At 36.5% G+C, this 24,473-nt stretch overlaps 4 protein-coding genes across 4 annotated transcripts; 3 read left to right on the top strand and 1 right to left on the bottom strand.

The window, feature by feature from the left end:
* Nucleotides 1-2,828: 2,828 nt before the first annotated feature.
* LOC112542635 (olfactory receptor 10A7-like) lies at nt 2,829-3,791 on the bottom strand. The gene has a single exon (XM_025175981.1). It carries the CDS (start codon nt 3,789-3,791, stop codon nt 2,829-2,831), a length of 963 nt encoding a protein of 320 aa, XP_025031749.1.
* A 6,557-nt stretch (nt 3,792-10,348) lies between these two features.
* On the top strand, nt 10,349-15,399 carry LOC112542636 (olfactory receptor 5J3-like). Its single transcript, XM_025175982.2, has 3 exons — nt 10,349-11,269; nt 11,589-11,607; nt 15,305-15,399. The coding sequence occupies exons 1-3, from the start codon at nt 10,349-10,351 to the stop codon at nt 15,397-15,399; spliced, it is 1,035 nt and encodes a 344-aa protein (XP_025031750.2).
* Nucleotides 15,400-16,605: 1,206 nt separating this feature from the next.
* LOC112542637 (olfactory receptor 10AG1-like) lies at nt 16,606-17,592 on the top strand. The gene has a single exon (XM_025175983.1). The coding sequence runs from the start codon at nt 16,606-16,608 to the stop codon at nt 17,590-17,592; it is 987 nt and encodes a 328-aa protein (XP_025031751.1).
* Nucleotides 17,593-20,683: 3,091 nt separating this feature from the next.
* On the top strand, nt 20,684-21,676 carry LOC112542638 (olfactory receptor 5F1-like). The gene has a single exon (XM_088143156.1). The coding sequence runs from the start codon at nt 20,684-20,686 to the stop codon at nt 21,674-21,676; it is 993 nt and encodes a 330-aa protein (XP_087999282.1).
* The last annotated feature ends 2,797 nt before the right edge of the window (nt 21,677-24,473 follow it).

The following is a 24,473-nucleotide window of genomic DNA, read 5'->3' as shown; positions in this document are numbered from 1 at the left end:
TTCCAAAGGGCAGGGGCTGCTGCAGAGAAGGCTCACCTCCTGGACCCCTTCAGATGAAATTCTCTTGTAGACGGGGTCCGTAGTATATTATATCTATCATTTAACATTATGCGGACCGCAGAAAAGTAATATAGAATAAGTCAGGTTCTTAGCTAACAAAAGAGCATAATCTGCATACAACTACACAAAAATCCATGTCTTCAACTAACACGCTTCTAATATGAGTACAAACATCCCTTATACATTGATCTATAAATACATTAAACTACTAAGGGCATCTCACATACCATTGTATTACTGCCTGCCCAAAGTTGAACATTTGTTAAATCTAAAGTCCTCACTTCGTTGGCTAAAGGCTTCAGTGTTTCTGTTCACATCTCTTCTGGGTTCAGTCTTGCTCTACGTCCCACCTGTTTTTATTTTACTTTAGTTTTTAACGTATTGTAACAATGGGAAATAGAATGCTGCAGAACAATCTGCTAGCATAACCTTTATCTTCTGGGTTCTATATTTGTTCCAAATCTGTTTTAGACAATCCAAATAAGAGGGACTACTTCATAGCCTTTTGTTCAAAAGTCTGTCCCAGCTGATTAGCATAAAACAAAAGTTATCGATAATATTTTATCAGTATCACTATATAATATCCATGATTTGAATTGCACCTCTCCAATAGGTTTAAAAAGAAAAAAAAATCCTAGAAAGCTGAGGAGAGAGTAATGGTTCTTAATGATCATTGCTTCAAGTCTTTGCAGCATCTCACATAGGTCACCCAACAATCTATGCAATCAGCCTGCAACAGATGGCATCATGGTCATCTTTAGTAGTGGAGAAGTGGCAAATGGTACACATGTTAGCATCCTGGACCAGTTAATTGCCAGTTAACTGAGAGCTCTCGCCACTGATTGACAAATGATTGTGTAGGAAAGAGAAAAGGTACAACAGTCATGAATAATGAATTATGTTTGTATAGGCAGGAAAAGCCTCCAACACGATAAAGTAATCACCCCAATCCAGACCCCTGAGTGTGCTAGCTTGGGAATTCTGGGAGCTGAAGTCCACACATCTTAAAGTTGACAAGGTTGAGAAACATTGCTTTAGACACAGCATCAAAGGGCATCCTGAATCCCAAGAACTGTGTTAATTCTATGCAATTTTCTACTGACACAGGAAACTTGATTTCAACATAACAATCAAAATCTTAACTAAGAAAACCTACTTGCAAAGAATTCTAAGTTTTAAACTCCACCTTGGAAAGACAGAGCAAGAGAGAAGATCTCCATCAGAGCAATCTATTGGCTAATATGTGGGCTGAGAAACTGATGAGGAAACAGTAAAAAAATCTTCTAAAGTTCCATATCTCTTTCTGAAAAATAATGTCTGAATTTCAGACAGGAATGAAATCAAGTTATGGGAAGTATGCTACAATTGCTTCATGACCATAACATTCAATTTAAGCAATGATAAATAAGGTGGCATATTTTTATTTGGGGAATGTTGGTTCAACTATTGTTTGAGGGAAATTTTAATTTCTTTCCCCTTTTGGATTGGATGAGAGAGATTTAAGCTTTGTATATGATAGTTTTTACAGTATATCTTTAAGTATACTTGTCTATTTATTTCTACTTCTTACTGGTTCTGTGAAGTATGATGATAATTCATCTTCATGCAGACTGGACTATGATGAGAAAGAATATCTATTGACATAATGCAAACTCTCTCTCTCTCTCTCTCTCTCTCTCTCTCTCAATCCATTCTTCTGTGTTTATAGAAGCTTCTTGGAATATCCAATTATTATTATTTTTAAATAAAGATACTAAATGATTGACAATTACATGTCTCAACAATTACAATAGAAATATCATTCCTGGACAATTTTTATAAAATGGTTTTCTGCAACAATTATTCAAATAGACATATAACTGCCTGTTTATTTATGGATTATATACAAGTCAATTACAGTACATGCCTCTTTAAGAAGCACAGAAGCACAAAATAAATACATTTTTAAAATATTGGATCAACAGACTGCACCCTAAGTATAATTAGCTGAGGAAGAAATATCTGCTTCACATCAAGCCTTTATGTCAGAATATATTGAGTGCAATACTAATCAAGCAATGGTTTCTTTTTAAGATCCTGGCAAATAATAATACAAACAAATAAATTAACTGTTGTTATATGCATTTAGTATTACTTTTACCTTAGCCCAAAGAATGAATGAATGAATGAATGAATGAATGAATGAATGAATATATATATATATATATATATATATATATATATATATATATATTGTTATGCCTCAAGAAAATATCAAAGGAGGTTCACTTTGAGAAAGGCTTTGACATCCCACCCTTTCAGTGCTCTTTACAGTTAAACAGTGCCCTTTGTCTTGGCATTCCATCAGGGCTGTCATGAGATGTAGAATTTGCCAGGTTCCTAGTCTTCTTTTGAGGAGAAGGCATTTTTCAAGCAAAAAAAAGTACCCCCTCCCTCCATGCTCTCAAGTGGAGAAGTCAAAGCAGAGTGTTTTCTTTTCCATGTTGAGAATATGCCACATTGTGGATCACAGCAGCAACTGGGCTCATGATGACTACACAAAGGGAAGTGGGATCACTTTGCAGAGATCATGTGTGTGTGTGAGTGTGTGTGTGCATCTAAATATCAAACGACAATATGTCCTAATAGAATCATCTTCCATATCTTATATTCTTCTGAAACCAATACAAAAAAGGAGATTCATTAAAAAACAAACATAGAGAAATGCATTTCTTCCTATGTGAGTCAACCCTAAAAGACAAGGTGTCTGCACTTTCTTTCCAAGTAGCTTACTTCCAAAAGTTGGCACTATGATGCATCATGCATAGTATAAGTCTCTCCAACCCACTGCTCAAGGCATCCTTTACTTCATTGTTTCTAAGACTGTATATGAGAGGATTAATCATGGGACTCAAAGCTGTATAGAAGAGAGAGAAGAATTTCTTTACATGTTTCAATTTCTTGGTTCTTGGGAGAAGATAGACAAGCATCAGTGTTCCATAATACAAGCCAACCACTATGAGATGAGAAGAACAGGTAGAGAAAGCTTTTTGCCTTCCAGTGATGGATGGCATTCTCAGGATGGTAACAATGATGGAAATATAAGAGGTCAAGATGAGAACAAATGGAGGCAGGGTAAATATACAGGCAAATATAAAGGAAGACAGTTCAGAGAGGAAGGTGTCACTGCAGGAGATTTCTCTTATGTCAAAAACAACATCACAAAAATAATGATCAATCTCATTGGGGCCACAAAAAGATAACTGTGACATATTCAAACTTAAGCTTGTGCTCACCAGCAAACCACTTGCCCAAGACACAGCTGCTAAGTGGAAACTCAGCTTGCCACTCATGAGACTAGCATAATGAAGTGGCTTACATATGGCTAGGTATCTGTCATAAGACATCATCGCTAGGAGATAGCATTCAGCACCTCCTAGGCAAGCAAATATAAAAAACTGTATGAAGCAGGCTTTAAAAGGTATGTGATTATCTCCTGTTAACAGGATCAACAACATTTTAGGTATAACAGTTGAGCTGCAGCAGGCTTCCAGAAAAGCCAGATTCCCTAGGAAAATGTACATGGGAGTGTGGAGAAGTTGACTGGTCACAACCAAGATGACAATGAGAAAGTTCCCAACCATAGTTACCATGTAAATTACTAAGAAGAGTGAAAAGACTAGTCCTTGCGCTTTTGAGAAATCCCCAAGTCCAAGCAGTATGAATTCAGAAACAGTAGTATGATTTGTCATGTTTGTTGCATCTACATAAAACAAGCCATTTCACAAGTTTCAGAGTAGGGACAAAAAAGGAAAATCAGTGTAGCTGAGAAGCTGGACAATTATGACATTGTTTAAGTAGCAATGAACCATGAAGAACTATGATATTTCAGAAGAACATAATATTTGGAATTTTGAGGTCATGTCCCAAGTGGTCTTACAAAAAGTTTGGGCATGTTCAGTTACAAAATATTAATTACAAAGTTTGGGTGTGTTCAGTTACAAAATATTAATTTATCAGAAAGTAAGCTAGTGAAGTTGAATTCCACAAAGCCTCTACCTCCCCCACCCCCAGTTGATCCTTACCACTTCAGGTTGTCTTTTGCCTTTTTTTGAGGCAAAGTTTGAGGCAAGTAGGCATATTTCCAACCAAAGCATTGGTTTACAATTATCAGTACATATGGGGGATTCATGGGTTTAGAGAAATGTTTGGAAATAAAGATGATACCACTGCAAATCCATCCCTTGTTTTGCACAATATCAGTCCCTATGCTTATTGAATTGAAATCATCTTTCAAAAGTCTGATGGGTCACTGCTTTAAATGAGTGACAGTGATGGCATTTGTTCTCCAGCACTTCACAGAATAAATAAAAACTGGAACACTGTCACATTGTGTGTTGGCTATTTTCATCAATTTGCACTCCTTCCAATATTGCTATCAATTTCAAAAATAACTATTACTGACCAAAACAGGTTTCAAAATGTAAATATAAATTTGTGGACTGAAATGCAGTTCAAAGATGTGGTTGTAAAAATAAGCATTTTCACGGTCTCCTAGTATTTCATTTATTTAATTCCTTGATCAGCATTCTTCTTTCTCTTAAGAGAGAGAGAGAGAGAGAGAGAGAGAGAGAGAGAGAGAGAGAGATGTGGTTGGTACTTTATACACCCAGCATACCTTACATTGATTTCCAAAAACATTTGTCAGTGCTTTTTATTTTTCATGTATCCTCAACTTACTCATAAGTGTTCTTTCCTTTCTACCCACAATATCCCTTCTACCCTTCTTCCCTCATCGAATCACCTCAAATAGGAGAGGACAAACAGCATCTCATAGGCTGAATGTAATCCCAGCCCCATTTCTGTGGCATCTGTAGCCCTCTAAAATTTTCCACTTCCACATACAAATAATAGAGACAAAGATTTCAGCCTTACCCTCTCCAATGACATCACTACATTGTAAAGGACATGTCATCTGTCTTTTAGAAAGAAAGAAAGAAAAATGCAAAAAGATTGCCTCCCTTTAGTCTGAATGATATACATGACTTAACTGTTGCTGCAAAGTATACTCACATCTGTTATTAAATAGAGAATTCCTTTCCTCAGGAATAATCTCTTTAGTTATTATGTTTTCTTTCCCATTTCAAACAATGCTTGCACAAGTAAAGGTCATAAGATTGTTGGTAAACTTGGTAGAAAGCATAGCACAATCTATTTACTAATTCAAGAATAAAGTTGAATTCTACAACTGTATGGAGTCCTATTGCAGGATTTCTTTTCTGAAACTACTGAAATCTGACCAGAAGAAATGTGCAACTCTTCTCAAAAGATTTTAGCTCACCAGCATAATTTTCTTAGAAGATGATGTCTAGAGATATTCTTTTGAAGCTTCTTTGTTGACTCAACAATGCCTTTTCGATCTCTCTCTTTTTTTTTTTAACAGTAAGCAATTCTGTATAAAGGTAACATTCTCTGTAAAATGCTTGTTTATATTTTGCCCCTAGGCAGAAAAATGCCCCTTGACATTTGTGATAATTATTCTTGTAATCTTTGGAGATACATTTGGAGGCATTTATTTAAAGCATCTTTATTTAAAGCAATTAATTGGATACTCAAGGAAGCTTCTATTCCAAGTTTTTCAGCCTTGGCAACTTTAAGATGGGTGGACTTCAACTCCCAGAGTTCCCAGAATCTCCCTTTCTTTGGGAGAATTCGGGGCGTTGAAGTCCACCTCTCTTAAAGTTGCCAAGGTCAAAAAACACTCTCTAAAGCAATGTTTCTCAATCTTGGCAGCTTTAGGATGCATGGAGTGGCTGGGGAATTCTGGGAGTTGAAGTCCATGAATCTTAAAGCTGCCAAGGTTGAGAAACACTCTTCTATTGACATGGAACAGAGGATGGATAAGCAGTTAAATAGGAGCAAGAGAGCAAGAGAGCAAGAGAGAGAGAGAGAGAGAGAGAATGCATTTAATCCATAGATAGTGTTTCTCATGAGTCAAAAATGGCCCGATCTGTGGATCCAGAATCACTTTTTTTGCTGTTTCAAATAATTTTATTAAGCATTACAGTTATAGAGATAAAAACTAATATTAACTAAAAAAAAGAATAGAAAGAAAAAGAAAGAAAAAGAAAAAGAGAACAATATATAAGAAAAATAGAGAAAAAAATAAAAAAATAAAAAGTAACAAAAAAACAAATAACTCATATAAATAAATAAATAAATCAGTCCTGGTCAGCAAAAGTCCATTAAGGGTTACAAAAAATAACAACATCTATTTTAACCTTGATTAAATAAACCAACTTTACATTCCTTTACTTTTAACAATTTTGTTCTTTAATCCCTTAAATGATGTGCTAGAACTTGATTTATTTTATTTTTTTCTTTGTTCCTTCTCACCTATTCTTTCAAAACTTTAACAAGTCTCCTTTGTAGACCCAATACAGGAAAATTATTCAAATAACTCTCCTGGTTGTTTGTTGTATGTCCTTTTTGATGATCAAAATGATAGCTGGTTTCATTTGTATATCCAGTATTTCATCTTTTGTTAATCGTTCTTGTAGCCTGTCATTTTTTAATCCACATACAGATCTATTTTGGTCTTATCCAACCTTCTGTGATGGAAAGAATGAGCAGGGAGGATTCTGGAATAGCGCTTCAAGGTTACAGGGAGGCAGGAGAGAGATTCCAAAGGAAGCATCTCCTCAGCCCCCAGCTGGGACTGTGTGAAAGTCAAGAGAAAGAGACTGGCCCCTCCCTAAGAGCATAATGGTTATAGTTGCTGTCATTGGGAGATTAGAGTTAGTCTGTTGAGATTCTGTCTATTAGGTGCAGGCTAATAAAGAAGCTGAGCTGATTCCTGGACTGTCTCGTGTGATTCTTGGGCTGAAACTGACACCTTCCTTTCCTTTCCTTTCCTTTCCTTTCCTTTCCTTTCCTTTCCTTTCCTTTCCTTTCCTTTCCTTTCCTTTCCTTTCCTTTCCTTTCCTTTCCTTTCCTTTCCTTTCCTTTCCTTTCCTTTCCTTTCCTTTCTTGCTTTACTTTACCTTACTTCACTTTACTTTTCCCGCAGGAAGGATTCATTCAATTAATTTCAAAACTCCATTTCAGGCCCATCTAGACTTGATCTAGTTCATTTGCAACTCCCCCCCAATAAAAAACACTCTAATCACCCTTTTGCCATTTATTCCCAAAAATTGCTAAGTCATTAAAGTCACATTAAAATTTCTTTCATTGAGGATTGAAAGGTACTGACCCAGTGAATGCCATCAAACTTGCCATTCCAAAGGTTCTTAATATTTAAAAATGTAAAAAAAAAAAAATCTGAACATGATTAAGAAATAAGGCTTGGCTGAGTTTTATGTACATATAGGCTACATTATAGTTGTGGGCCAATTGCAAAATCCCCAGTTCTTGTGGTTTACCTTTGAGTAGCAGCTGTCTGGAGTACATGTGGGTGATCCCATGATCTTCCTTTCTCCAGAGAGATTTCACTGGCCAGGATCCATCCTCTGGCTGCCGATTTCAGCCATAATGTCATCCCCGCTCCTTTAGGGATGTCTAGCTCACCATGTTCTCACCAGAAGTCGCGCAGAATCACATTTTTTGAAGTACTTTTTGATGGTTGAGTAATGTCTCTGCTTTTCCTCTCTCATTTTCACTTTCTATATTAATATAGACATACATATAAATATTGATATATAGAAATATGTTTATCTGTCAGGCTAAAGTCTAACAATATACCTCTCCACTGTCCCCACTTTGGAGTGATTATGAGGACCAGCATGTTCCATGGATAACTCACACAGCAGACAAGGTATCTTCAGGGTAGATGCTTCGTGAGGGAGCGGATGGACTTCGGTTCTACATGCTTCAGTGTATGGGATAGTTAGTACCTCTACAGGAAGAAGTCATGAGACAGAGTTCATTAGAGAACAGAAATAATTTTGCTTCTTTTTCAGTGAGAACTTCACAAAAAGAATCATAAGTACTCCAAGATAGAAAAATAAGGAAATAATGCATGATCCAGCAATTAGCTAGCTTTGGTATCAGATACCAATTTATAAATTCTAAGCCTTATATTTCAGTATAATCCCACATCAATATATGTATTGTATTACTCACTTTAGAATGTGGATAAAAGGAAGAGATTGAGGGAAAGGTTACATTCTCTCTATGGTTACCCCTTCCTCTTTTGGGATTGATAAATTTCATGTATGAACTCATGGCATGTATGTGCTTAAGAGAGTCCACTGTAAGAAAGTTCCCTGTTATGTCTGCAGACGAAGATAACTTTGAAAAACTTTAGGAGATCTGTCCAAAGTGTTTTTCACCTTCTGAACTCTTGGCTTGAGCCAGGTTGATGCCTCCAGGGCTTCCATATGTATTTGTGGTGTTTCATGCCTAAATTAAGCTTTTGCTCATTAACAGTTTGTTATAGAGTTTTTTGTTTTTGTTTTTTTTTTTTAAAAAGATTTACCACAGCACTCACAGTAAGAAATACCAAGGGACATTTTATTATAATTTGCAGGATATAAATAACAATTCTACAGAGATAATGATCATAGTCTATAGTAATGTAGGTTTTAGCATTTAATAGTTCTTCAGAAGAAACAAAAGGAGGTAAGAAGTTTCAGTAAGAAAAATCTAAAGGATGAAATGTATAAAAGTATATGCATGCATGAACAAGCAAGCAACTAATTGAAAAGTAGATGGATGTAGAATGTAATTGACTTTTTTGGGTGGATCAATACATGGAAGGAAGAGGAAGAAGCAGAAGGAAGAGGAAGAACTTTACCAAAAGCTAGTGACATGAAATTTAACACAATAAATCTGTTCTAAGTTACTTGAAGACTTATTTTTGCTGTATCAGCCTTATATTATTGGTATAGAAACAGCTAAAAATAAAATGACTTTTGCTATGCTTTTCCCTACAATTCTGGATAGTAAAGAAAATTTATTTCTTTCTTTCTCTCAAGTTTATTTTGGGAGGAGGCTGGAATTAAATTATAAAGTCTTATTTCCCTTTATGGACATTTTACAGTTCATATAAATAATGAATTCAAACACATATACACACATATTTATGTAAAAGGTATCTTATATTCATACGATTTTTGACTAGATAAAGTTAAAATATATTCGTTAATAAAGTTTCACCCTATAAAAGGAATTTCTTCAAAGAGTGAAGCAAATATTTACTATTCATGGCTTCTCTAGTTATATTTGTTAAGGAGTTCAAATTAGGGCAATGTAGTCTTGCTTAAATGTAAATTTGCATTAGATCTGCAATCTTATTTATGTTATTTACGTATGTATTTATTTATCAGTGCAAGTTGCATTAGCTGCTGGATAGTGTGGTGATAATGAGTTGGCTTATAGCATCAGGGTTATATTGTGTTGTTAAGGAAAATCCATTTAATTTAATTTAATTTAATTTAATTTAATTTAATTTAATTTAATTTAATTTCATTTAATTTAATTTCATTTCATTTCATTTCATTTCTTACTTTACTTTTATTATTTTATTTTATTATTTTCTCTACTGCTGTGATCCTCAGAAGTTTACAAGAGAGGGAAAACAAAAAGAGGGGGGAGTCTTAAATAAAAACATCATTATAAAATCAACAATGCTTAAATAAATTATAAGAACAATTAAGGATGCTTATTTTAAAAAAAACACAAAATCAAAATAAATAACAGGGAAATGTATACACAGAGTGTATAGAGTAGCTACTGGAGTAGTTGTTATCTCATAAATGGCTGAACATGCACGTCTTCATATTATGAAGCTTGAATCTGATTTTTGCAATAAACCCAATATCACTGGGTAGATACCCTTCCAAAGTATTAAAGAACTTCATAGAAGGGCTTTTCCCAAGAAGCACATTTCTGTCCTTCATACTTGCTTCAGTCCCAGAGTTAGGAAAGGAGTCCTGGAGTCAGCTTAGTCAAAGTTTAGCAGTAGAAGTTACTGAACCTAGCTCACTCAGATTATTGGTCTAACTCCTTCAGTCCTACATACCACCTCTGATAGAGAAGAAACATGTAACATTAAAGTAAAAATTCATTAGGAAAATGCATAACTTCAATTCTTAATGAATGAAGGAACATTTTGGTAGAAAGACTCCTGTTTTCTACAGTATCCTGTGGAGTCAGCTACATTCAGTGTGCATGCTGATACTTCAAGTGTCAAAACAGGAGCTACTCAATAATACCTTGCATGCATTTTCTATTTGCACATGCCTTTGTACAGAGTAGATTTAAGGAGCCAATTATGAGCACTACCTTCTATTTTCTCCAGATATTATCCATGGCAAACAGAGAAAGGAAAAATCAGACTGATGTTTCTGAATTCATACTCTTGGGACTTGGAGATCTTCCCCACATGGATATTCTTTTCTTCTTATGCTTCTTGATATTCTACTTGATAACCATGGCTGGGAACCTTCTGATTGTTTTTTTGGTGATGGCCATCCAACATCTTCACAGACCCATGTACTTCTTCCTAAGCAACCTGTCTTTCCTGGAATCCTGTTATAGCTCAACTATTCTGCCCAAAATGTTGGCAGGATTCTTGACCAGAGAAAGAACTATATCTATAGAAGCCTGCTTCATACAAATTTTTTTCTTTTCTTTCTTGGGTGGGTCTGAATGCTACCTCTTGTCTGTAATGTCATATGACAGATATTTAGCTATATGCAAGCCATTGCATTATGCCACTGTCATGAAACATCACTTATGCTTACAACTGGCAGCTGGATCTTGGTTAAATGGATTCTTGGTTGGCATAAGCATAACAATCAAGACATCCCAGTTATCTTTCTGTGGTCCCAACATCATTGATCATTACTTCTGTGATATTATTCCTAACATAAAACAAATTTCATGTAGTGATACACACTCAGTGGAATTATCAGCATTTGCATTTGCCTGCATTTTTACTCTGCCTCCCTTTCTCCTGACCTTGATCTCCTACATTCTCATTCTCATTTCTATTCTCAGGATCCCATCTATCACTGGGAGACAAAAGGCCTTCTCTACCTGCTCATCTCACCTCATTGTAGTGGCCCTGTTCTATGGCACATTAATGATTGTCTATATGCTCCCACCATCCAAAGATCTCAGAAGTCTGAAGAAAATATTTTCCTTGTTTTACACTGTCTTGACTCCCATGGTCAATCCTCTGATATACAGTTTGAGAAATAAAGAGGTAAAGAAGGCATTGCAAAGAGCTACCAGGAATTTAATCATCTTCACAACTTTCTCTAAAACATAAAAATCTATGTTTAAATGTTATAATAGAAGCTGAAATGCAACCATTTTAGTGTGAATAAAGGTATTTAATGGATGTTTCTTTGATTGTTTAAAATTTTGTTGCTGTTGTTTTGTAAGAACCTGAGCAATAAGCAACATCATTATATTCCTCAGCTTCTTCCATATCCAAAATGTATTAAAATTAAAAATTAAAGCTGCCTTCATTTTCTTTTGTTCTGTCTTGCTCTATCAGAAATAGATTTGTTGTGGAAAAGTAGTCAAAAGGTAACCTCAAGATGAAAAATAGAATTAGATGTATATTAAATAGTTTTGTAGCCCATAATCTAAATCAAGAATTGCATCTGTTTTACATATTGCTGAATGCTTTACATTCACAGATATATCTGAACTCATAAAATGTACAGTGGGGCAAAAAAGTATTTAGTCAGCCACCAATTGTGCAAGTTCTCCCACTTAAAAAGATGAGAGAGGCCTGTAATTTTCATCATAGCTATACCTCAACTATGAGAGACAAAATGGGGAAAAAAATCCAGAAAATCACATTGTCTGATTTTTAAAGAATTTATTTGCAAATCATGGTGGAAAATAAGTATTTGGTCACCTACAAACAAGCAAGATGTCTGGCTCTCACAGACCTGTAACTACTTCTTTAAGAGGCTCCTCTGTCCTCCACTTGTTACCTGTAGTAATGGCACCTGTTTGACCTTGTTATCAGTATAAAAGACACCTGTCCACAACCTCAAACAGTCACACTCCAAACTCCACTATGGCCAAGATCAAAGAGCTGTTGAAGGACACCAGAAACAAAATTGTAGACCTGCACCAGGCTGGGAAGACTGAATCTGCAATAGGCAAGCAGCTTGATGTGAAGAAATCAACTGTGGGAGCAATAATTAGAAAATGGAAGACATACAAGACCACTGATAATCTCCCTCGATCTGGGGCTCCATGCAAGATCTCACCCTGTGGGGTCAAAATGATCACAAGAACGGTGAGCAAAAATCCCAGAACCACATGGGGGGACCTAGTGAATGACCTGCAGAGAGCTGGGACCAAAGTAACAAAGGCTACCATCAGTAACACACTACGCTGCCAGGGACTCAAATCCTGCAGTGCCAGACGTGTCCCCCTGCTTAAGCCAGTACATGTCTGGGCCCGTCTGAAGTTTGCTAGAGAGCATTTGGATGATCCAGAAGAGGATTGGGAGAATGTCATATGGTCAGATGAAACCAAAATAGAACGTTTTGGTCTAAACTCAGCTCGGCGTGTTTGGAGGAGAGAGAATGCTGAGTTGCATCCAAAGAACACCATACCTACTGTGAAGCATGGGGTGGAAACATCATGCTTTGGGGCTGTTTTTCTGCAAAGGGACCAGGACGACTGATCCATGTAAAGGAAAGAATGAATGGGGCCATGTATCGTGAGATTTTGAGTGAACACCTCCTTCCATCAGCAAGGGCATTGAAGATGAAACGTGGCTGGGTCTTTCAGCATGACAATGATCCCAAACACACCGCCCGGGCAACGAAGGAGTGGCTTTGTAAGAAGCATTTCAAGGTCCTGGAGTGGCCTAGCCAGTCTCCAGATCTCAACCCCATGGAAAACCTTTGGAGGGAGTTGAAAGTCCGTGTTGCCCAGCGACAGCCCCAAAACATCACTGCTCTAGAGGAGATCTGCATGGAGGAATGGGCCAAAATACCAGCAACAGTGTGTGAAAACCTTGTGAAAACTTACAGAAAACGTTTGACCTCTGTCATTGCCAACAAAGGATATATAACCAAGTATTGAGATGAACTTTTGATATTGACCAAATACTTATTTTCCACCATGATTTGCAAATAAATTCTTTAAAAATCAGACAATGTGATTTTCTGGATTTTTTTCCCCATTTTGTCTCTCATAGTTGAGATATACCTATGATGAAAATTACAGGCCTCTCTCATCTTTTTAAGTGGGAGAACTTGCACAATTGGTGGCTGACTAAATACTTTTTTGCCCCACTGTATAGTTGGATGATGAAAATGAAACCTTTTCTAGGAATAATGCATGGAGGAGTAGTCACTTGTGTGTGTGTGTGTGTGTGTGTGTGTTTACAACTTCTTTATATCTCTATTTATGATTTTTGCATTAGGTACATAATTGAGGTTATGCTTAACTCCTTGTTTCTCAAGATACTTTTTGTAGAGGGTCTCCAAGAGAATGGGCATTGCACTGATGACTAACCACAAATTAATATTCATTCCTGCTCTAATGTCTTACTTTCAGTCCCACATAGGGCTGCCATTCCAAACAGACTATTAAAAACTTTCCACATCCAGAAGCCTTCTGATATAGCCTTCCAACTTAGCCCTATGGTCAGAAGTTGGGGTATATTCCAACCAGAGGTTTCTAGGATTACTCCCTTATTACCAGACCTATTTCTGTGTTGTCCTGCACTGTTCAATTCTTTGTTTCTATTCTACACCAAATACGATCCTGCTATGAAAGATCAAATATGGGAAGGATAGTCTACAGCTTCCACAATCCCTTGCTATTTACTGAGGCCAATAATAGTTGTAATTCAAAATCTCTGGGTTCCATTGGATTAGTGGCCTTGATTCACATTTTGTGTTACTGTCATACTGATGATATAGCTCTATATTTTTCATTAAAACTTCTAGCTATTATTTTCTCACTGTCCACTCTTGGTGGGAAATCTGAATAAAGCAAGCCAACTGAATCCTTATAAAGTGGATGTAATAGAGATTAGCAAGTCTTGAGACATGGAAGAAGCTGTCACTTTCATCAGAGATGTGTCATCTTTCTTCATTCAGCTTTACTGCTGGAATTCCAGGTTATCATGGCGGTTAGTGTAAAGTTCTGATCTCTTAGCATCCAGGCCAGATTTTAGCTGATTCCTTCCTGATTCTAGGGCAACTGTGTTTGAACTTCAAAAGGAATAGTACTTGTGGGTTGGTGAGAATGTAATAGGCATGAAGCCATCTTGCAGAGTTCTCCAAATGATTTAATGAACATGGTTCTGTTTCATTCATCAAACAATTGGATTTATAATTATTGCTGAAAGCCAAATACTGCAGCCAGGTGTGTGCCTATCACCAGTTTAAGTACTCTGACTGATGCAGTGGTTAACAGCTTCTGGAACATTATTAGCAGTTTGTGGAATGTGAGACAAATTCGTAGAGAACAATATTTTATCTTCTGATTAGAATGTGAAATGGGTGAGTTTGTGATGCTGACCTTTAATATTTTATTGTTTGTTGTTTAATGATATTTATTGTTGTTGTTGTTGTTGTGTCTGACTCTTCGTGACCCCATGAACCATATCATGCCAGGCCTTCCTGTCCTTCACTGCCTCCTGGAGTTTGCTCAGTTTCGTGTTCACTGCTTAGATCTTCCATTCCATTCCATTCCATTCCATTCCATTCCATTCCATTCCATTCTAAATGATATTTATAGACTAGACCAATCTGACCATCACTGGGTGATGTACAGGAACAGTTGTTCTGAAGTTTATTTAGTACCAAATATGGTGTGTTATGGATGGGAACTATTGCATTTATAAATCCTTTAATGATACTCTTTAAATTGTCATGATACCAAATCTTGTACTTAAATTTTGTTATATTACACAAAGTTTTTGCTGCTATTATGCTGTTGTTTCATATCCTACTCTGGCTTTATTAGCAGGAGGAACTCAATAATAGTACAAGTCAGTCTTTATTATTATGGTAAAAAGAGTAGAATAAAAATATAATAGCATTAAAGTAAAAGGCTAAATCCATTGCACATCAATGTATTAAAAGAGGAGAAATACTATATGAAATGGAATCAGCATCAAGAATAGATGGGAGAGATGTTGACTCAGATTCTCCTACAAGCAGGTTTTGAGCTACCATGGTAGATAAGGAAGTTAGAAGACTGTTAATTGTTGGCATATCTACAAGCTGTGGCAGTGAACTTCACCACAATTTTACTTATTTTTGATTCCTAGTCAGCTATAAAATGAATGTAGTAGTAGTAGTAGTAGTAGTAGTAGTAGTAGAAGTAATAAGAGCAGCAGCAAAAATTGCAACAAGATTATTCTAGCTCTCAGTATGGAGAAGATGAGATCAAAATACTGTAATTTAATACAGAAAATCTATTTCTTAAAAATCAGTATATCATTAAATGTGTAAGGAATAGAAGGTTCCAACTTTTTCTTAACATATGCTTATGTGTTTTCTTTTTGGGTCTCAATCTGTTTTCCTAGTTATGGGTATAATCATTCTAAATTTCTCTCTCACCCCAGAATATGCATATATTCAGTCCATTAGAGACATCTTTTCCAACACATCTTTGTTTCCAGAGGGGTAGCTCTATTGATTTGTTATAGCAAATTACATCATAGACTTCATGGGCCAAGGTCTATTATGCTGCTTTTGCCATAATACATTTGTTATTCCTTAAGATGCCAAGAAATACTTTGTGTTTTTACAGATATATTTGTTCATTTGCAATGTAACATTGGGTTACTCCTAAAATTCCCTTTAAGACACTCAGCTTTTTTTTGTAGATCAAATAGAATTGTCATGGGAAATTGTTATCTTGCTATGTAGCACATAACCATTTAATTGAGACATTCATCTTGTTGTGGAACTCTTCAGAAAGCAGGGAGGGAGAGAGAAGGAGAAACAGAAAATATGGTAAGGGTTGTAGCAGAACAATTTGTGACTGTAAATTAGTGGGCATATTTATTAGGACAGCAATAGAACATTAACATTTTTGAGCAAGATGCACCAATCACAGATCTTTGTATGGAAACAGAAAACTGAATGTAGCCTTGAGTTATGGAGTAGGCCTTCACGACATCTTCAAGATTCTATTTCACCAATAAGGTAATTTTTAAAAAAATGCTTTTAAGGCACCACAATTATTTGTTTTAATGCACAGATAATTTCCTTAAGCTTCCCCCCACCCCACCCCTTTTACTGAGAATATAGCATGAAGAGTCATTTCTGAATCAGACCAAAGGCCTATCTAGTCTATTTTCCATTTTCAGCAGATGCTCCTGGAAAGCTTAGCAGAAGTTCCTTGAAGCAAATCCTCCCAGATTCTGAGAGACTAGTCAGAGGCAGACTTGTCTCTGAAAATGCATATTCAATTTAACTTTCATAGTTAACAGAAATTGAACAAAAAAAGTGACATCTTTTATACAATAACTTATATACTTCCAGAAGCAACAGGCATTTGGACATCATAACTTTCCCAAAAGATGTTAAATGTTTTGTTTTATTTTTTCTTAAGATGCAGCCCATGGCCAACAAAGGGAATCAGAATATATCAACTGTGACGGAGTTCATCCTCTTAGGATTTGGAGATCTCATTAATCTGAAATTTCTTCTTTTCCCACTGTTTTTAGTGATCTACTTGATGACCATGGCTGGGAATCTTTTTATTGTCCTCTTAGTTGCAATTGATGAACATCTTCATTCACCCATGTATTTCTTCCTAGTAAACCTGTCTTTGCTGGAATCCTGCTATAGTTCTGTCATCCTGCCTAAAACATTATCGAGCCTTCTGACTGGGAGAAAAAATATAGCCATAAAAACTTGCTTCACACAGTTTTACTTATTTGCTTCTCTGGGTGGGGCTGAATGTTATTTTCTATCTGTCATGTCTTATGATAGGTACTTAGCTGTATGCAAACCATTGCATTATTCTATTCTCATGAACAATAGGTTGTGCCTGCAGCTTGCAGTTGTGTCTTGGGCAAGTGGAATATTAGTTAGCACAAGCACAACCTTCTCAATAGCTTCCTTAACCTTCTGTGGACCCAATGTAATTGATCACTACCTCTGTGATTTATCCCCATTCATAAAAGAAATCTCCTGCACAGACACTTACACTGTAGAAATAACTGCATTTGTGTTTGCTTGTGCATTTACCCTTCCTCCTTTACTTCTCACATGGATGTCCTACTTTTTCATTATTTATACAATCATTAGAATCCCATGTACCACAGGAAAACAGAAAGCTTTCTCCACCTGTTCTTCTCACCTCACTGTGGTGGCCCTCTTTTACGGAACCCTGATGCTTGTCTATATGCTTCCACAGTCTAGAAATCTCAAACTTTTGAAGAAAATCTTCTCTCTCTTCTATACTGTACTGACTCCTCTGATCAACCCTCTTATTTACAGCCTCAGAAACAAGGAAGTGAAGGAAGCCATGTGGAAAGGTCTCAAGAAATTTGTCATACACCTGACAAATCCAAGACCCAGTTTTTGTTCACTATCAAAATGAAAGTGCTTGTTGTTTAGCAAATTAATCTTTCGATCATTAACTTTTTTCAGATGTAAATAACATCTGATAGATTGCATGCAGATAGATAGATAGATAGATAGATAGATAGATAGATAGATAGATAGATAGATAGAGTAGGGTAGTATTTAGTGTGACTAGAAAGAAAGGTGTATTTTTTTTCCCACTGAGTTTTGCAATCAGTACATTTTCAGTTGGGATATATTAAGTAGGAATAACTCTTTATTAATTATGGTCACTACAACCCTCCCCAATCTGATCTCATGCAGTTGTGTTGAATTTTAATTGCCTCTATCCCTGGCTAATAGTGTCTTGAGCTGTATATATTGACTTAAAAATTGTAAGCTTCCCTCTCTTACACAAGTTAGCAAACATTATCTTCTACCATCCTCTCTGTCTCTCTTTGGGAGTATACATGTGTATGTTTTGTATGTATGTACCTGTTTATCCATCCATCCATCCATCCTTGTAATCTCTTTTTGTCTTTTAAAAATAAAGCAAGGAAATGAAACAAATTCTGTATTTGTGACAATTCTATTTTTAATGGGAAGTTAGTTGGTGAAGTCAATGCAACCATTTTTAGCATGCTTCTAAACTGCAACAATATTGATTCATACTTCATTCCTCTGTGGACGTTCTTTTAAAGGATAAGAGCCCACACAGAAAAAGAAAAAAAGAAAGAAAGAAAGAAAGAAAGAAAGAAAGAAAGAAAGAAAGAAAGAAAGAAAGAAAGAGAAAGAAAGAGAAAGAAAGAAAGAAAGAAAGAAATAAAGAAAGAAAGAAAGAAAGAGAGAGAGAAAGAAAGAAAGAAAGAAAAAAAAATAAAGAAAGAAAGAGAAATAAAGAAAGAAAGAAAGAAAGAAAGAAAGAAAGAAAGAAAGAAAGAAAGAAAGAAAGAAAGAGGGAGGGAGGGAGGGAGGGAGGGAGGGAGGGAAGAAGAATTGCATCATTATTAACTCTGACTATAAGACCAGTAGTGCTTCTAGTCGCCTGTAGATGATCATGTATTCCCATATGATCACAGCTTTTCTCACAAGCAGTACAATTTGCACAACAAATAATAATGCACAAGGATGGTTTGTGTTTTCCATCCATTTTGGTAAATGGGGATTGATTCATTTATCTGATGAGGTCACTTGATGAAGTCACTTGAGACTTATGAAAATTCCAAGTTTAACCAGAGATAGGTTCCATCTTCAGTTCTGAGATATCAGTAGGGGCTGCAGGATAAATTGTGATATTTGTGGATGACTAAGTTAAAAGCAGTTCCATACAGGTTACTGAAAAAGCTATCTCACCCCTGTAGTTGCATTTAAGTAGAATCTCCTTTCCTGGAAATGACTTTGCATGACTGAAGAGAATCTGAAGGCAAAACAACTTTTAATAAGTACTAAGAAGTAAGGGAAATGTTTAGTTAGTGGGTTAATTTGCTTTCACTATACTAAAAGAATTTCCTAAACTCTTAAGGACATTTTCCACAATAGGTAGGGAAAATAGAAAACATCTGAAAGTATATTCTAAAATGCATTACTATGAATTATTTCTTCCTCAAACAGTCTGATTTCTTTGCAAATTTTTGGGAGGTAGGGACAATCTATACTACCCATAATCAAGTTTCCTTGAATTGCATCTAGGTTTTAATCTCAATCTGACCAAGGAAGAAAGAAAGGGAGGAAGGTAGTTGCTTTGATTTGATTTAATATAAAAATAAATGAAATATAAGAAAACTATATTTTATCCAACTCTTGAGTCAAGAAATCATCAAATGGATTACATGAGAACAATAAGAGAAGACAGTTCCTGCCTATCACAAAAAGGAAAAATAAATGAGAAAGGGACAGAACAGGAAAAGAAAAAAAGAAAAAGCCAAACTTGGGCACCAGTTCTTAGAGTTTGTTTGTTTTTGAGATTTTTATTTGTTTTATAATGATTATGTGGAATGGAAATAGTTCAGGGGGAGAATGTGGTAAATGGCAATTGCACCTTTTTTTGTTCTATAAAACAGTATGTGCATTTTAAAGACAAACTAAAACTAAGCTGCCATACTGAACTCTGTTTCCCATCTCTTCCTCTGCTGCTGCACTGTACACTAGATCTCAGTTGAGCAAGGAGTATGAAGCAAATAAATCACAAATATGGAAAAGAGAAAATGATAATTATACTTTAATTCTTAGCTTTAGATTCTTAGTTCTAGATTTAAATTTGTACCCTTGTTCAAGACTTTTCCTTCAGGGCAGATTTGTAAATTTCTTCTACCATTTACCTTTCCAAATGCTGCTCATTGAGTAACCACGTTATTCATGTATAATCTTATTGCAATGAGTGGAGAAGAAGAAGAAGGAGTCTTTTTTTTTCATAAAATGGATTGAAATTCTATACAATGTCTTCATACTAAGTGGCTTCACATCAATAAAAAGATTTTTTTTTTCATAGAAGGATCTATTCAATTAAAAATTTATCTAACTTGCTGGATCATTTCATTAAGATTAGGTGATTGTTTGGGGATGGAAGGGAGGATCTTTCATAACTCAGTAGTTCCATTCCATTGTTCTTCTTCTCACATGATTCTAATACGGGGAGAGGATACTGAGAATATGCTAATTGTCTGTGAATCTCCTCATCACTAGTTTTGGTGGCCTCCCTGTATTCTAGTGCAGATAAGTAAGGTAAGAATAATACTATATTGATGTGTGTTCCATATACAATTTAGAAATCTTTAGGTCCAAAATTGTTTAAATAGCAAGCAGCTATTGAGAAAAAGGAGGACCAGGAGAAACAGGAGAATGCTTCCATAAGAGAAATATATATGTGCAGCTTCACATGGTCACCCAGGTATGGATTTGGTTAGCAAAGAAATTGCAAGCTGCAGTATGCACAAATTGTATGTGTGTTGCAGTTGATATATGTATATATCTGGAAAGATTTTAACTGTTCTTAGATTTGATTCAAACATGGGTGATCATTGTGGCAGCATCAAATGATGTGTATGAATAATCTAGCATGATCAGTAATTGCCTTCTCATTTTTTCTTCAAAGAGATACTATATTTAGTTTTATTCTCAGAAACCAACTGATGGAAATAACAGGATGGAAGAATCAAACAACAGTCAGAGAATTTATTTTGCTAGGATTTGGGGATTCCCTTAGACCACATCTTCTTCTCTTCTTGGTATTTTTCAGCATTTATTTGTTGACTCTGTCTGGGAATCTGCTTATGGTTGTACTCATCATAGCTATTCGACACCTTCATACTCCTATGTACTTCTTCTTAGGCAATCTGTCTTGTCTGGAGATCTGTTACAGTTCAACAATCCTTCCAAGAATGCTGGCTGACTTCTTGACTGGGTTGAAAAAGATCTCATTTGGAGGCTGTTTTGTACAGTATTACATGTTTGCATGCCTAGCAGGGACTGAATGTTATCTCCTTTCTGTGATGTCTTATGATAGATATTTAGCTATTTGTAAGCCACTACATTATGCAGCTGTTATGAATGGCAGGCTTTGTATGAAGCTGTCTGCTGGATCGTGGTTATGTGGGCTTTTGGTCAGCACCATTACAACCATTTCAATGTCAGGGTTAACCTTCTGCGGCTTCAATGAAATTGATCATTACCTATGTGACTTAAGGCCTATGCTCAAACTCTCCTGCAGTGACACTTACTGGACAGAACTGACAGCATTCATATTTGCCAGCACTTTCACACTGCCTCCTTTCCTTCTCACCACAACTTCTTATGTTTATATCATAATCACAATCTTAAGAATCCCATCCACTGTTGGAAGGAAGAAAGCATTTTCCACCTGTTCCTCCCACCTTTCAGTGGTTGCTCTTTTCTATGGGACTCTCATGTTTGTCTACATGCTACCCCAATTTGGCATTCAGCAGAACCTCCACAAAATATTTTCTATGTTCTACACAATCTTAATTCCCATGGTGAATCCTCTCTTATATAGCCTGAGGAACAAAGACGTAAAGGAAGCATTAGGAAAAATCCTTCAGAAATGCCCATTGTATGTAATATCTTTGAGAATTCAGCTTGGAAACATATATCAGTATGGTCAATAAATTTAAATGGAGCCCCACTTCACATGTTCAATATGTTGTTTGTGTTTTCAGGGAAAAAAAGTTATATATGAGAAGTGGAAGGAATATAGAAACAGAATATTACAGAAAGACCATGAGGAATATTTGTATTCACAATATGAATACTGTCCCATTTTGAACCCTTGTGAATACCTCTGGTTTGAGAAATTATTTTTTCTTTCTTCCTTGATCCTGGAGGTATGCTTTCGGTTGTCATATGTCCTTCTTATTGCCCAAGATTTTAGCTATCCCTGGCTACCATGGTGCTTGTTCCGAAGGCCATTTGGATCTTTTCCTGAACAAGATTTGGGGGATCTTTGTTCCTGCTTTGATTTATACCTTCATCTCCCATCTCAACCAAAAGCTCCTCAGGGTACCAAATCTGTTCCTTACATCTATATACTACTAAACTTTTCATGCCTGTAACATTTAACTGGGTGAAGTGGTGTGTCACAGGGCAACAATTTTTGAACCAAGGTGTCTCAAATGGGCTAACTTATAGAATGTGTCTAAAATCCAGGACCCATTTCTCCCATGGGATTGAAATTTGGGAAATTTGTGTCTGCTTCGGCATTGCTGTGCTGCTGTGGTCAGCTCAGGTCATGTGATTGTCATGGGCATATCTGTGACCTCTTTCCTGCCTCCCTCTGTCCCCTGTGCCCAATCATATGGCAGCAAGGCCCGATGGGCAGTTGGCGATTGGCTGCTTTGGAAATGAGGCAAAATTTGAAATCTCTTAATGGCTGTGGGCATTGAGGGAAGGATGGGGGATCAACTTGGATGCTTGCTGGTGAGGTAGCACTGGCTGGGGGGCTCTGGGGGTCAATGGGTGAGTCCTTTTCCATCCTCAAGGGAGGGGCTTCTTGGGGATATGCCAGAATGGGGAGTGGGGGTGCAGTTTTACTCATGGTCTGTGGCTCCCTTGGATCCATCTCCCCCCAGCAAAATGGCAGGCAGTTCCGCTAGTTGCTGAGGAGGAAGAGGAGAAGGAGGCTTCACTAAGGCTCTCCTGAGGGTCATGAGGGGAGGGCAAATGGTGCAAGCCTATTATATGTGGAAATGAAGGGAGGAAGGGAGGGAGGGAGGGAGGGAGGAAGGAAGGAAGGAAGGAAGGAAGGAAGGAAGGAAGGAAGGAAGGAAGGAAGGAAGGAAGGAAGGAAGGAAGGAAAAAATAAAGAGGGAGAGAGGGAAGGGAGGAAGGAAGTTTAAAAATATAGAGGGAGGGAGGAACAAAGAAGAGGGGAAGGAAGGAAGGAAGGAAGGAAGGAAGGAAGGAAGGAAGGAAGGAAGGAAGGAAGGAAGGAAGGAAGGAAAAAAAATAAAGAGGGAGGGAGGGAGAGAGGGAGGGAGGGAGAGAGGGGGGAAGGAAGATTTCTGCCAGCTTCCCACTAACAAAGTCAACAGGGAAGCTGGCAGCAAGTCGTAAGTCGTTCACACTTCCACTGCTTTTTTGCCCTTGATCAATCTGTTCCTATGTTTAGGTGAGGAAATATCTTTGAAACGATGACCCAACAGGTCACTGGTTGTCTTGTTGATCCTATATTCTGACCATATGTTCTCCAAGTCATCTCTTCCTGGCCCTCCTATTCTTCAGGTTATGACAATTTACTGTAGTTATTACAATGTAGTATAATTAAAGTCAAGCAGCAGAGAATTGCCTCTTTAAAAAGCTGATCAGGGCAATAATCAAACAGCTTCTTCCACAGTCTTTCAAAAAATATTTACTGTGTTCTCGGAGTAAGATATTACTAAGAAAATTTTAGTTTCAGGTAAATATACACTGACATTGTATGCTGCTCAGTGAGCCTAAAACAACCTTTATGCATTTTATGGAATTTATTTCCCAGTTTTCCATTAAAAGATGTCAGTCAAGTTAGCTATCAAAATTAAAAGCACAATGGAATTAAAGTACATTTAGTAGCAAAACCATAAATCAAAGATATTATCTCTTCAGGCACGACAGTGAAAAGGTAATTTAAGGTGTTGTAATTTTATTTTTCCACAAACATGAAAGAGCGATAATCACAGAGACATTTTCAAGAAATAAAGTCCCAAGGCACAAACTGTGATTCTCTTGGAATCTTAGTGAGTATCTGCATTCAAAGACTGGATACAACTGAGACCTGACAAAATGAGGATTCAAGTCTTAAGTGCCACAAGTTCCTTGGGGAAAAATGGTATAAGAATATAAATTACATTTCCGTTTCATAATACATTAATGACATTGACAAAACATTTTTTTTTTTTTGCATTTTTTCAAGTGAGCACGTTTTCAGTAATTGTGAATCTGGAAAAGATTTATGCCAAATCCCCAGTTGGGTATATGATCTCTCTTTAAAAAATCTATTAAGAATTAATGACAGCTTCCTCATATTGCACAGTTAATCAAATTATTCATCAAGTTCTAGTAATTAGATGTATGCTTTGCCCTGTATTATTCCCAAAAAAAGAAACTCTGGTTCATGCAGAATTTTATTTTCTTCTCAGATTTGAAGTCTCTATTTTTTTTTTTTTCTTTTTGGTGCCTTCAACTCAGTATTGACTCCTGGCAACTTGCTGGAGAAGTCCCTGCAGTTTTCTTGGCAAGATTTCTGAAGCGGTTTGCCGTTGCCTTCTTCTTTGGGCTGAGAGAGGGTGACTGTTCCAAGGTCACCCAGCTGGTTTCTTGCCTAACGCAGGACTAGAACTTATGGTCTCCCAGTTTCTAGCCTAATGCCTAAATCACTACACCAAACTGGCTCTAGTCTCAATCTTTAACATATACAATATAATTAAACTT

Source organism: Python bivittatus, unplaced genomic scaffold (genome assembly GCF_059951505.1).
Source record: "Python bivittatus isolate LINGU-HERP-01145 unplaced genomic scaffold, Pbiv_v1 ctg000470_np1212, whole genome shotgun sequence".
In the NCBI taxonomy this organism is placed as follows: domain Eukaryota; kingdom Metazoa; phylum Chordata; class Lepidosauria; order Squamata; family Pythonidae; genus Python; species Python bivittatus.
The sequence above is the reverse complement of the archived record's forward strand: the minus strand, read 5'-3'. Positions and strand labels throughout refer to the sequence as shown.

Excerpts from the sequence above, each read along its gene's own strand:
- LOC112542636 (XM_025175982.2), top strand. The coding sequence starts at position 10,349 with ATGGCAAACAGAGAAAGGAAAAATCAGACTGATGTTTCTGAATTCATA.
- LOC112542635 (XM_025175981.1), bottom strand. The coding sequence starts at position 3,791 with ATGACAAATCATACTACTGTTTCTGAATTCATACTGCTTGGACTTGGG.
- LOC112542638 (XM_088143156.1), top strand. The coding sequence starts at position 20,684 with ATGGAAATAACAGGATGGAAGAATCAAACAACAGTCAGAGAATTTATT.
- LOC112542637 (XM_025175983.1), top strand. The coding sequence starts at position 16,606 with ATGGCCAACAAAGGGAATCAGAATATATCAACTGTGACGGAGTTCATC.